The sequence below is a fragment of the Podarcis vaucheri genome, assembly GCF_965113315.1.
Source record: "Podarcis vaucheri genome assembly, chromosome: 5".
NCBI classification, from domain to species: domain Eukaryota; kingdom Metazoa; phylum Chordata; class Lepidosauria; order Squamata; family Lacertidae; genus Podarcis; species Podarcis vaucheri.
In genome coordinates this window covers 67,651,461-67,663,718 of record NC_138763.1, presented here as the reverse complement: position 1 = coordinate 67,663,718, position 12,258 = coordinate 67,651,461, and the positions used below count along the sequence as shown (strand labels likewise).

The 12,258-nt window shown below is 42.8% G+C and overlaps 1 protein-coding gene across 4 annotated transcripts in view; it reads left to right on the top strand.

Annotated features, from left to right (window-relative positions):
* Positions 1 to 12,258, top strand: part of LOC309532140 (lysosomal acid lipase/cholesteryl ester hydrolase-like) — a 30,454-nt gene that overhangs the window by 4,969 nt on the left and 13,227 nt on the right. For 2 of the 4 annotated variants that reach the window (XM_082222140.1, XM_082222143.1), the window contains exons 1-5: positions 2,791 to 2,857; positions 3,435 to 3,543; positions 4,581 to 4,698; positions 5,536 to 5,734; positions 7,909 to 8,018. In XM_082222140.1, coding sequence (XP_082078266.1) covers positions 2,820 to 2,857; positions 3,435 to 3,543; positions 4,581 to 4,698; positions 5,536 to 5,734; positions 7,909 to 8,018 — 574 coding nt within the window. In that variant the 5' untranslated portion in view covers positions 2,791 to 2,819. Of the gene's footprint in view, positions 1 to 2,789; positions 2,858 to 3,434; positions 3,544 to 4,580; positions 4,699 to 5,535; positions 5,735 to 7,908; positions 8,019 to 12,258 lie in introns of those variants that run through there. The other 2 variants (XM_082222142.1, XM_082222141.1) reach the window with 2 other exon arrangements.

The window sequence follows — 12,258 nt, the reverse complement described above, 5'->3', positions numbered from 1 at the left end:
TGATGTTTTTATTTCAAAGTATCACAATACTAGGAGGAGATAAATGTTTTAATAATTGGAAAAGAGATTTAGCCAAATTCGTATGGTCAGGGGAAAAGCCAAGAATAAAACACAAAATAATGATAGATAAGGAGGAGAGAGGAGGATTTGGTCTCCCTGACATGGAGTTATATCATGATGCGGTGGGTCTAACCTGGCTAAAAGAATGGATCAAATTAGATGACTCGGATGTATTGGATTTAGAGGGAGTAGAGACGAGATTCGGATGGCATGCCTATCTAATAGATGAAAAAGTCAAAGTACATAAAGGCTTCCTAGAACATATAGTTAGAAAGTCTATATATAAAATATGGGAGAAATATAAAAGACTCCTAGAACCGAAAACTCCCTGGTGAGCATCGCTGGCAGAAATTGTTGCAGTGAAAAAAATAAATATGAAAGAAAATTGGGCTACCTATAAAATTCTATTAAAGGAAGAAAACGGAGAATTGGAATTAAAGGATTATACAGAAATTAAAGCTCATATTAGTGATTGGTTCCAATATATTCAAATTAAGCATACCTTATTTTTCGCTCCATAGGGCGCACCGGACCATAGGGCGCACCTAGTTTTGGGAGGTGGAAAACAAGAAAAAATTATTCTGAACCCCAGAAGCCAGAACAGCAAGAGGGATCTGGCTTCTGGGATACCGTGTGGCTGTTCTGGCTTCTGGGATAACTGTGCCAAGCCTCTTCAGGGCAGCGGGATGAAGGCTCCCCCTGCCCGAAGAGGCTGCGCAGGGCTAAAGCAGAAGCCAGGACAGGCGCGTTGGTGAAGGGGCATTGCGCTTTCTCTCTCTGCGCAGAGAGGGAGAAGGCGCAGCGCCCTTCAGCAAAGCTAGAGAAGGAACAGGAGGAGACCCTTCTGTATCTCCTCCGGCTTCGCTGGACAGGTGAGTCGCTGCGAAGCAGGAGAAGGAACAGAAGGAGACCCTTCTGCTCCTCCTCCGGCTTCGCTGGAAAGGCGCTGTGCCTTCTCCCTCTCTGCGCAGCACCTCTCCTGTGAAGGAGAGGCGCTGCGCAGAGAGAGAGAAGGCACAGCGTCCCTTGAGCGGCGCGCCTGTCATGCGAAGCCGGAGGGGGCACAGAAGGGTCTCCTGTTCCTTCTCCCGCTTCGCAGCGACACGCCTTTCCAGTGAAGCCGGAGGAGGAACACAAGGGTCTCCTTCTCTTCCTTCTCCAGCTTCGCTGAAGGGCGCTGCGCCTTCTCCCTCTCTGCGCAGCACCTCTCCTGTGAAGGAGAGGCGCTGCGCAGAGAGAGAGAAGGCACAGCGTCCCTTGAGCGGCGCGCCTGTCATGCGAAGCCGGAGGGGGCACAGAAGGGTCTCCTGTTCCTTCTCCCACTTTGCAGCGACGCGCCTTTCCAGCGAAGCTGGAGGAGGAACAGAAGGGTCTCCTCCTGTTCCTTCTCCAGCTTCGCTGAAGGGCACTGCGCCTTCTCCCTCTCTGCGCAGCACCTCTCCTGTGAAGGTCAGCCTCTCCGGCTTCCAGGTCAGGCGCCTCGCGGCGAAGCCGAGGATCCTGCATACGCACACACATTTCCCCTTCATTTTTGGAGGGGAAAAAGTGTGTCCTATAGAGCGAAAATTACGGTAGATTAGCGAAGGACAAAAAGTTAGGATTTGAAAAAGATATATCAAAATTTGATAAATACTTAATACAAGAAAAATAAAAAAATATATCTAAATTGTACAATCTGATTTTAGAGTGGGAAACAAAGGATGAATTGGTTAAAGCGTCAATGATTAAATGGGCGCAAGATATTGGGAAAAATATTATGTTTGAACAATGGGAAAAATTGTGGAAAGAAGATATGAAATTCACTATGTGTTATATATTGAAAGAAAATTGCCTCAAAATGCAACATAGATGGTATTTAACACCTGAAAGAATAGCAAAAATGAATAAAAATTGTAGTGATGTCTGCTGGTGATGCAACACTGGAAAAGGGACTATGATACATATTTGGTGGAAGTGTTTAAATATCAAACAATTTTGGGAAATAATTTATAACGAAATGAAAAAAATGTTCAGATATTCATTTAGGAAAACACCAGAAGGTTTTCTATTGGGAATAGTACCAGGAAGCCTAAAGAAAGAAGACAAGACCTTATATTTATACGCAACAGTAGCCGCAAGGCTATTGATTGCGAAAAACTGGGAAAGTGGTATTGTACCGACAAAAATGGCTTGCCAAATTAGTGGAGTACTACAATATATCCAAGGATCTCAAAAGAGAAGATAGATAGGGACTGGAAGGTGTTTAAAAGATACTTGCAAAAACATATCGAAAAATCAGAAAGCCTATTAGAATAAACAAGTTCAGTTTCAAACACTGAAATACTGAATAAGATGGATAACAAAGTGTAATAGAAAAAGAAGTGTGAAATTAGGCTAAAGGTGTGTGAAAGAAAGTAATAGAAGTGGAAAGAAATTGCAATTGAGTAGATTGGAAGTCTAACACAAAGGTGGGGTGAGGGGTGGTGGATGGTGATGGGAAAAGGAATTATTTGTGGGATTGAGTGTAAGTATGTTTGAACACTTTTAAGAATTGTATGTAAAAACAAACAAACAAAAGGAAGTGGTAGGCTGGCCCCACCTCAACCCCACCTGGCTCTGTGTGGAGATAGGACGTCCAGCTCCGTTCCTTCCAGAGGGGGAGAGAGTATTGTCAGAACTTGGGGGGGGGCAAAGCAGGCTGGGTAGGGAGGAGGTGGGTACAGCACTCTCTCCTAGAACACCAGGAGAAGGGACAATATATGCCTGCTTAGACACAGCATATGCCTGCAGGTTCATCCAGGAACAGAGACTCTCATGAGTAAGGGCTGCACTCATGATGGCTTTTAGCTGGATGAGTGGACATGGAGAAGTGGTTGAAACAACTACTCAGCAGTCTTGAGGTTAGTGTAATGGAAACTGAACCCAGGCGCCTTGGCCACTCTTCATAGATCAGACCCATCCCAGTCAACCCTTTGTCCGGTCGGAACTCTGAGACTGAAATAGCTCTTTTCCTTGTGCCGAGGCTGTACCATTTCCTTACATACAAGAAAAAGAATCTGAGAACATGTTTTGGGATGGGAGCCAGGGCATTGAAGCCAGTGGCTTCAAGGATCAAAATCCCCCAGGAAGCAATTGGAGCATATTGAGCAACAACAGCCAGTGTTGTTCTAGGGTAATGCCACAGGTTCTCTACAGCAGTCCTCCCTGCTGCTAGTACAAGAAGAACACTGCTGGATCAGGCCGAAGGTTCATCTAGCCCTTTTATCTCACTTTTCAACACCCATCATGTCTCCTCAAGATATTTCTTCAATATATTGAGTTTACCCCCTGAAATCTTTTTCATTAAGGACTCATGTTTTCAGACTAGAGATCCTGTAGTTCTGTTTTAAACTCAGGTCCAAGATGTGGCTGTTTTGGGGAGTGGCCTGCTTAGTCCAACAGGCTCTGACATCTGAAGAATTCAGCAGTGGGAGACATCTGAATCCTCAAGAATTTATGACTATTGTAAGTTAATAATTCAGATGGCCTTGAAAACAGTGGACCAGGATCCTTATAATTTTATTTTTAAAACAGTTTTCAAGAGCACATGCATTTCCAGGAAGAAACTCCATGCTTGGCAGGAGTTATTTCAAACTGCAAATTAATCTGATCGTGTTTGAAACAATACTCTCTTGGCAGGATTATCTGATCTAGAAGACACAGTTAGCTTTGATAACTCCTTCTCGGAGTAGAGTTTTAGGAGCCTGGCTCCTCAGTGTAAATGTTGACATTTGCTACACAGGCATTAGCTGAAGCCTTAGGCAGCAGATTCATTATATTTCTCATGGTGAGAGATTTCTTTGTAGTTGCTTACAATACAGATTTGGTGTCTTGCATCAGATCAGTATAGATTTCCTTTTTGTCTTTTTGTTGTGGAATGGAGAAAACCACAATCTCTCTGTGGTTATGTACACTTCACACAAATATACCCAGATGGGGGAAAGGGGGAATAAATTTGATTCAGTTAGCATTTCAAGCTGAATCTACATGATTTGCATTTTCTGGAACAATACACAAAGCTGTCCTTCAAAATTGGCACGTCTCCAATTTTTGTGTGCTGTTCTCCAGCCAAGTAATGGAAAAAGAAATGCATATACCAGAGTAAAGTGTTTTTAAAAATACAAGTGAAAATAGCATACAAAAAAATCATTTTATTAGGCGTTTTGGGTGTGTTTTGGGCAAACTTGCATACAATCATGTGTACATCATGAGAGTTTAGGGGAGGGATAGGAAACCTAAGGCCCTCCAGATGTTGTTGGACTACAACTCCCATAATCCTTGACCCTTGGCCATGCTGGCTGGGACTGATAGGAGCTGGAGCCCAGCTATAGCCACAGATTTCCCATTCCTGGTGTAGGACTAGTAAAGTTACTTCACAATAATCTTGGCCCTCTGAGGTTTTTGTTCTTTGAGATATTCAAGCAATTGTCCCAGAAATCGAATGATCAGATTTATTTATTTTTTAATCTAGCATTTCTATTTCCATCCTTCTCCACTCACAGCCCGAAGTTATCCAGTATTGGGGATACCCCAGTGAAGAGTATACAATCCTGACAGGGGATGGCTATTACCTGCAGGCAAACAGAATTCCACATGGAAGACATAGTTCTGGGAAGATAGGTAATTTTGAAATTTAGCAGTAAATGCATTAAAATGCCACATGCCATGCCTGATATCCCTATGTTCAATGTTACCCAGACTTCACTATTTTTTCTTTCACTCAACTTTATTTGGAAGCAATATTATAAATAAAGTGAGAAATTGTTGCAAGTTGGCTGAAATCACTTGAGTTGTGCTCAGTTGTAAACACGATGATTCCTTCTTCATTATATTTGAGCAACAAGGTTTCCCAGATTAAACAATAATTCCAAATTATCAACAGTTAGAATAATTATCCAGTCTTCTATTCATAGCAGAACACTATGAATTATCTTAAGTGGTGTGGGGTTTGGTTGAGTGGCTTTCTTATGCCTTTTCAAAAATCAGTGCAAATATTAACTATTTCCTGATTCTTAGGAGAGTTGTTTAGAAACAGCCACAGCAGTTGTGGTCTCTCTTCAGCAGTAGGCAGCAATCACCTCAGAGACACAGCGTTTCACCCACAGGAGAGGCAAGGTCCACCCACCTTCTGACCTCACCTACTACTGCTACCTTTTGCCAGTACTTCAGCACTGCCTCTCTGGATTGCTTGGGAAAAGTAGGCGGGGACATGTTGGCAGAAGAGAAAGTGGGTGGGAAAAGAAGGGTCATGGCGTTTTATGTAGGCTTACACAAAACATCGTTGCTAGTCTTCACACAATCAATGAAAACATTTTCTGAGGTCCTAGGAAACGTCTGACTCATCTCCTTTGTACCCCCTGCACCCTATTCTGCTTGGCCTTGGGCTAGATACCAGGAGGAAACGTTGGTGCTCTGTGAGTGCCCATTCTCTTATCTAATGTTGTCTTTGTTTTCCAGGGCCTAAGTCAGTTGTGTTATTGGTACCTGGTAACTTTTGTGAAGGCAGGAGCTGGATTTCAAATCTTCCCAGCAATAGTCTGGGATTTGTTTTAGCAGATGCTGATTATGATGTCTGGATAATAAATAACAGGGGGACCACCTGGTCTAGAAGACATCAGCACTTCTCAGTAGACCAAGAAGAATTTTGGAATTTCAGGTAAGTACAAGGGGCTATTGTTGCTTGGATGGAAGGGATGATTTTCCTGAGAACTTTCCCAGGACTCAGCTAGATTAGTAAAGAAAAAGTGTTTTAGATGCATTGTATAGGCAATATAACACTGTGAAACCAGATGGCACTGTGGAGTTCTGTCTTTCCCAACTGGATTTCCCTATATGATTTTACAATGTGTATAACTGAAATGCTTCATAGATGTGTTTATTTTTATCATCATCATCATCAATCTTTATTACAGTCAAGAGACCCAACAAATCATTACACAGCAATACACAATTCAGACAGCCTGTTGTTGTTGTTGTTGTTTAGTTGTTTAGTCATTTCTGAATCTTCGTGACCCCATTGACCACAGCATGCTAGGCACTCCTGTCTACCTCCAGGTTAAACAGGATCGTCTCCACCCCCATCGTTCTACCCGGACACTGAGGTCCAGCGTACAGGGTCTTCTGGCAGTTCCCTCACTGCAAGAAGCCAAGTTACAGGGAACCAGGCAGAAGGCCTTCTCGGTAGTGGTGCCCGCCCTGTGGAATGCCCTCCCACCAGATGTCAAAGAGAACAACAACCACCAAACTTTTAGACGACATCTGAAGGCAGCCCTGTTTAGGGAAGCTTTTAATGTTTGATGTATTCCTGTATTTTAATATTTGGCTGGAAGCCACCCAGAGTGGCTGGGGAAGCCCAGCCAGATGGGCGGGGTATAAATCGTAAATAATAAATAATTATAAATAATAAATAACAAATTATTATTATTATTATTATTATTATTATTATTATTATTATTATTATTATTATTTTGTTCAGACTTAAGGATAGGGATCATTGGTTCTTGCAACCACCGATAAAAACTTCGCCACTGCTAATGTTCTAGTGTTTGTCCGGTCTTCCAGTAGGAACCTGACATAGTGAGCCTCTGATTTTCCCAGGAAAGGTAATTTCCCAGGCAAGGGTAATTTCAGTTCAGCCACCCAGAGCAGAATTTTAATTTAATGTTGGGGAATTTTAATCATGGCACCACACTTCACATAATATCAGAGGGTAGTGACCCCCCCAAAGCATTTCCTACTCTTGCCCCTGCACTGTGGAATGCCTTCCGTCTTCCATATGTAAAGCATCATCAGTGTGATTCCACACATCGTTCCTGATGTAGATCTTCACTCCCCACTTAGTTGTAATGAAGACATTTATTGCCACTTTGTCCCGGGTGTAGATCTTCACTCACTGCTTCCTCCCTGGGGGGAAGTGGTCCAATTTTGTGGTTCGCCTCCAGTGCCAGAATATCTTAGGTAAAGGTAAAGGTACCCCTGCCCGAACGGGCCAGTCTTGACAGACTCTGGGGTTTGTGCGCCCATCTCACATCTATAGGCCGGGGGCCAGCGCTGTCCGGAGACACTTCCGGGTCACGTGGCCAGCGTGACAAAGCTGCATTTGGCGAGCCAGCGCAGCACACGGAACGCCGTTTACCTTCCCGCTGGTAAGCGGTACCTATATATCTACTTGCACCCGGGGGTGCTTTCGAACTGCTAGGTTGGCAGGCGCTGGGACCGAGCAGCGGGAGCGCACCCCGCCGCGGGGATTCGAACCGCCGACCTTTCGATCGGCAAGCCCTAGGCGCTGAGGCTTTTACCCACAGCGCCACCCGCGTCCCGCCAGAATATCTTAGGCCAGTCCTAATACAACTAGCATATAAGACCATGAACAATTTGGCAATTAGATTACCTGATAAATGGCCCACTCTTCTACAAATCTGTTAGTTCCTCCAGACATATTGTGAAGATAACCATTTTGCCCAGACGTTCCAGAATGTACACCTTTTAGACTGTGTAAAGGGACTTCTGAATTACCATTTAAATTTAACACAGTTGAGCAATTTCATATAATTCTTTAAAATTATCCTTTAACATGTGGACAACGTACATATTTGAGAACCTATTGGGCTAGTTTAAGGGTGATATAAATATTTAAATAAATCATAAATATATATTTACTCTTTCTCTCCTTACTCTTTCCATGGGACAATAAACTCACAATGTTATCCTCCAAAAGTAAGGGTATCATATGTAATGTATGGTACCTTTTGTATTTAGACATTAATGTCCACAACTGTATGCAATTGCAGACAGGCAAAATTTCAACTATATTCTGTGTTTGTCTTTCAGCTTTCATGAAATGGCAATTTATGATATTCCAGCAGCCATAAACTTTATTCTGCAGAAAACTAAGCAAAAAAGCTTGTATTATATTGGCCATTCCCAGGGAGGTACAATGGGTAAGTTAATAAGAAAAGAATGAAATACCTTTTATTTTCTTACCTTTTTGCATTATCAGGGACTTGCTGGGGGTGTGGTCCAGTCTCACGACTATTGGGAAGACTAGTTCAGAAAAGAAAAAGACAGATTAAAGCATAGCTTTTAAAAAAGAAAATAAAAAGCAGAGTTCACATACGTTCCATGAGAAAGTCTTTTCAGGATCAGGACTTCAGTATACAGGATCAGGCAGCGTATACAGCTCTTATCAGTTCCACAGCCACGAAGAATATCCATCTGTGGTGCAAATAAATTCGTTGAATGACAGGCATTTCAAAAGAAGAGAGATGGGAAACTTTTGACCTTGCAGAAATCTTGTTTTTTTTTATAAAAATAATATTTATTAATTTTCCAACAGTTTAAACACTACAAAACAACAACAACAATACAATACAATAAAAAACACTACAAAACACTAACACATTAAACTAACAAAACAAAACAAAAACCATTTAATACACATCAAACAATTTCTTTTTTTAAAAAAAATTTTTATTCATTTTCTATTACCAAACAACAACAGCAAAAAAAAAGAACAATAACAAACACATACAAAAAAACAGAAGAAAAACATCAGCCAAATCAAAAACACCTTAACCAACCGAAAAACAGACATAACAATAAATAACAGTTGACTTCCCTCCATCTCGGTCTTGGGTTATGTGAATGTTAAAACCAATCTGCAGTTTTTCATTGTATAACATCAGCACATCGCAAGAGTTATATTACGCCTACTGTGATTTTTATATCTCTAGAATTTGTTTCTATATATGTTATAAATTTAGACCATTCATCAATAAACTTTCTACCTTTTTGCTGTCTAATGTTCTGCATCATTTTTGCTAAATCTATATACTCAAATAATTTAATTTGCCAATCTTTGATAGTCGGGATATTTGGGGTTTTCCAATTTTGCGCTAGTAGAATCCTGGCAGCTACAGTTGCATACTGAAACATTACATAATCTTCTTTCTTAATCTCCTCTCCGATCATTCCCAAAAGGAAGGCTTCAGGCTTTTTGACAAAGGTGTATTTGAGTATTTTCTTAAGTTCATTGTAGATAGAATCCCATTTTTTTTAACTTCTTCACATTTCCACCACATGTGGTAGAAGCGTCCTTCTTTAGATTTACATTTCCAACACCTTCTGTCCCCGATCTTATACATTTTTTGCAATTTCACAGGGGTGATGTACCAACGATACATCATCTTTTCCATATTTTCTCTGAGGGCGGTACAGGCAGTAAATTTTATTCCTTTAGACCACAGCTTCGTCCATTTTTCAAAATCTAAATTATATCCAATATCTATGGCCCATTTTACCATAACTTCTTTAACCTCTTCGTCTTTGGTGTCCCAATCTAACAGTTGGTTATACATTTTAGATAGCAATTTAGTTTTACTTTCTATTATATCTACCTGAAATTTAGATTTTTTCTCATTCATTCCAATTTTTCTATCTTCCTTCCATAGGGCATTAATCTGATGGTATTGCAGCCAACCTGTCAATTTACTTTTCACATCAAACAATTTCAATATCATATCTTTCATTCACTTATTTCCATGACCTCCTCACACCTCCCTTTTTGTATTCCACTTCTGTTAATTGTTTCAGCAATTCCTTTCCATCTTCCTCTGTTTTCTATCCTATAATTATCTTAACACATTCTAACCTTCTTTTCCCCCTTTAATACTCTATTGATCTATTTATACTTAATTCCTTATAACATTTCTACTAAAGCCATATAACTTCATTCCAACATTTTTCTAATATTCATTAATTTTACAGTATTTCTGTAAATAGTCTTTAAACTTTTTCCAGTCTTCTTCCACCGACTCTTCTCCCTGGTCTCGGATTCTGCCAGTCATTTCCGCCATTTCCATATAGTCCATCAACTTCATCTGCCATTCTTCCTGGGTGGGTAAATCTTGTGTCTTCCAGTACTTTGCCATAAGTATTCTTGCTGCTGTTGTTGCATACATTAAAAAAGCTCTATCCTTCTTTGGCACCATTTGGCCGACCATGCCCAGGAGAAAGGCCTCTGATTCTTCTCCCTCTGACACCCCACCTCTCTCCTCTTTGGAGGCAGGCCACTTCAGAAAAGTGTATTTAAATATCTTTTTCATTTCGTTATAAATCATCTCCCAGAATGTCTTAATCCTTGGGCATGTCCACCAAAGGTGAAAGAATGTACCTTCAGTCTCATTACATTTCCAACATTTATTGTCGGGCAAATGGTAAATTTTTGCAAGCTTGACTGGTGTCATGTACCACCTATAAATCATTTTCATTAAATTTTCTCTTAGGGCATTACATGCCGTGAATTTCATACCTGTGGTCCATAACTGTTCCCAGTCAGCCATCATTATGTTATGTCCAACATCTTGTGCCCATTTAATCATAGCTGATTTCACCATTTCATCCTGAGTGTTCAATTTCAACAGCAAGTGATACATTCGTGACAAATTCTTAATTTTTGGATCCAACAATTCTGTTTCCAATTTTGATTTTTCCACCTGGAAGCCAACTTTTTTGTCCAAATTGTATATGTAATGGTTCTAGGGGTTGCTTGTGTGTAAATCAACGCCACCCTTGGCTGGTTGCCTGAGTGAACCCTTTCTGCCTGGACAGCCACGCGCCCGTGACTGTCTCAATCGCTGGCAGAATCCGTTAGTGGGCGTTTTTTGAACTTCTTCCAGCAAAGAAGCTCTTTGACGCTTAGTCTCCGCCTAGCCTCCCTGCGTGGAAGCCTTCTGCGCAGGGAGGGTGTGGGCATCGGAGGACCTGAGCTCTCCCCCCTGGTTCCCGGCGAAGAGTCTTGGAGCCATCTCGCCGATTCCCCCATCTGCCCCCCTTCTCCACTGGTGTTACGCTGATTTCCTTCCCCAGAAGATGTGCTGCTTCTCTCCCTCCCGGGACGCTCTCCAGAACCTCCCTTTCCCTCTGGTTCCGATGGCAGTTCCCTGACATCCACCTCCTCCCCAGGACCCCCTCCACCCCTGGCGCGATTTTCCGATAAAACCTCGTCTCTTTCCTCGGCCGACGCCGCGGGGAATCCCCTGAAGGAGCTGTCACCATCCTCTGAGGATTCAAAACCAGCCTCCCACCCGCTCCGATCTCTCCCCGCAGAGTGGGCCTCCCAGTCTGATTCTTCTCCCTCTGACACCCCACCTCTCTCCTCTTTGGAGGCAGGTAAACCCACAAAGTCCCCTTCGTCGTCTGTGGTTCCAAATTCTTCCTCCCAGAATCTCGCTAGTGGTTTTGGCTTATCCGGGAACAGACTGTGGAATTCTTCCATCAGATACCCGTCATTGATAGACTCAGCGGGAACCCACGTGTTTTCTGACCTGGGTTCTCCCTCCCAAGCTACCAAGTACTCCACCTGCCGACCTCGCCACCTTGAATCGAGGATTTCCGTGGCTTGGTTGCGGTGTTCCCTCTCCTCTACCCTCGGGTGGGTAGTGATTTGTCCCTCCCACCCCAGAAACTCTCGCCCTTCCCTGTACGATATAAAAAAATTCCTTCCAGTAGCACCTTAAAGACCAACTAAGTTAGTTCTTGGTATGAGCTTTTGTGTGCATGCACACTTCTTCAGATACGATACACTTCTTCAGATTTCCTGTACGGTGTGAGTAGTGACCTATGGAACACCGGATGTATCTTCATGCTGTCTGGCAACTTGAGTTTGAACGCCACTGGCTTCACCTGCTGTGCTACCTTCAAAGGCCCCAGTTGCCTCGGCTGCAACTTCTTGCACCCTCCCTTTAGGGGTAACCCTTGGGTTGACAACCACACTGGGTCTCCCACCCGTATGGCCTCCCCCTCCCTACGGTGCTTGGCCGCCTGCCTTTTGTAAACTTCCTTGGCCCGCTCCAAGTTCATCTTGAGTTGTTGGTGCAAGGCCTCCATTTCTTCTACAAACTGCTCGGCCACAGGTACACTCCATGCATCCTCCCCCCTTCCCAGGAAGGCCCTGGGGTGACACCCATAATTGGCCATGAACGGGCTCATTCCCGTGGACATGTGTTCCGTGTTATTGTATGCAAATACAGCCAAAGCTAATTTCTTTACCCAATCGTTCTGTCTCTCGCTGACGTAGCAGCGTAGGTATTGTTGGAGTATACTGTTCGCTCTCTCTGCTTGCCCGTTGGTTTCGGGGTGTCTGGCCATCGAGAAGTTCACCTCTACCTGCAGCAAGCTCAT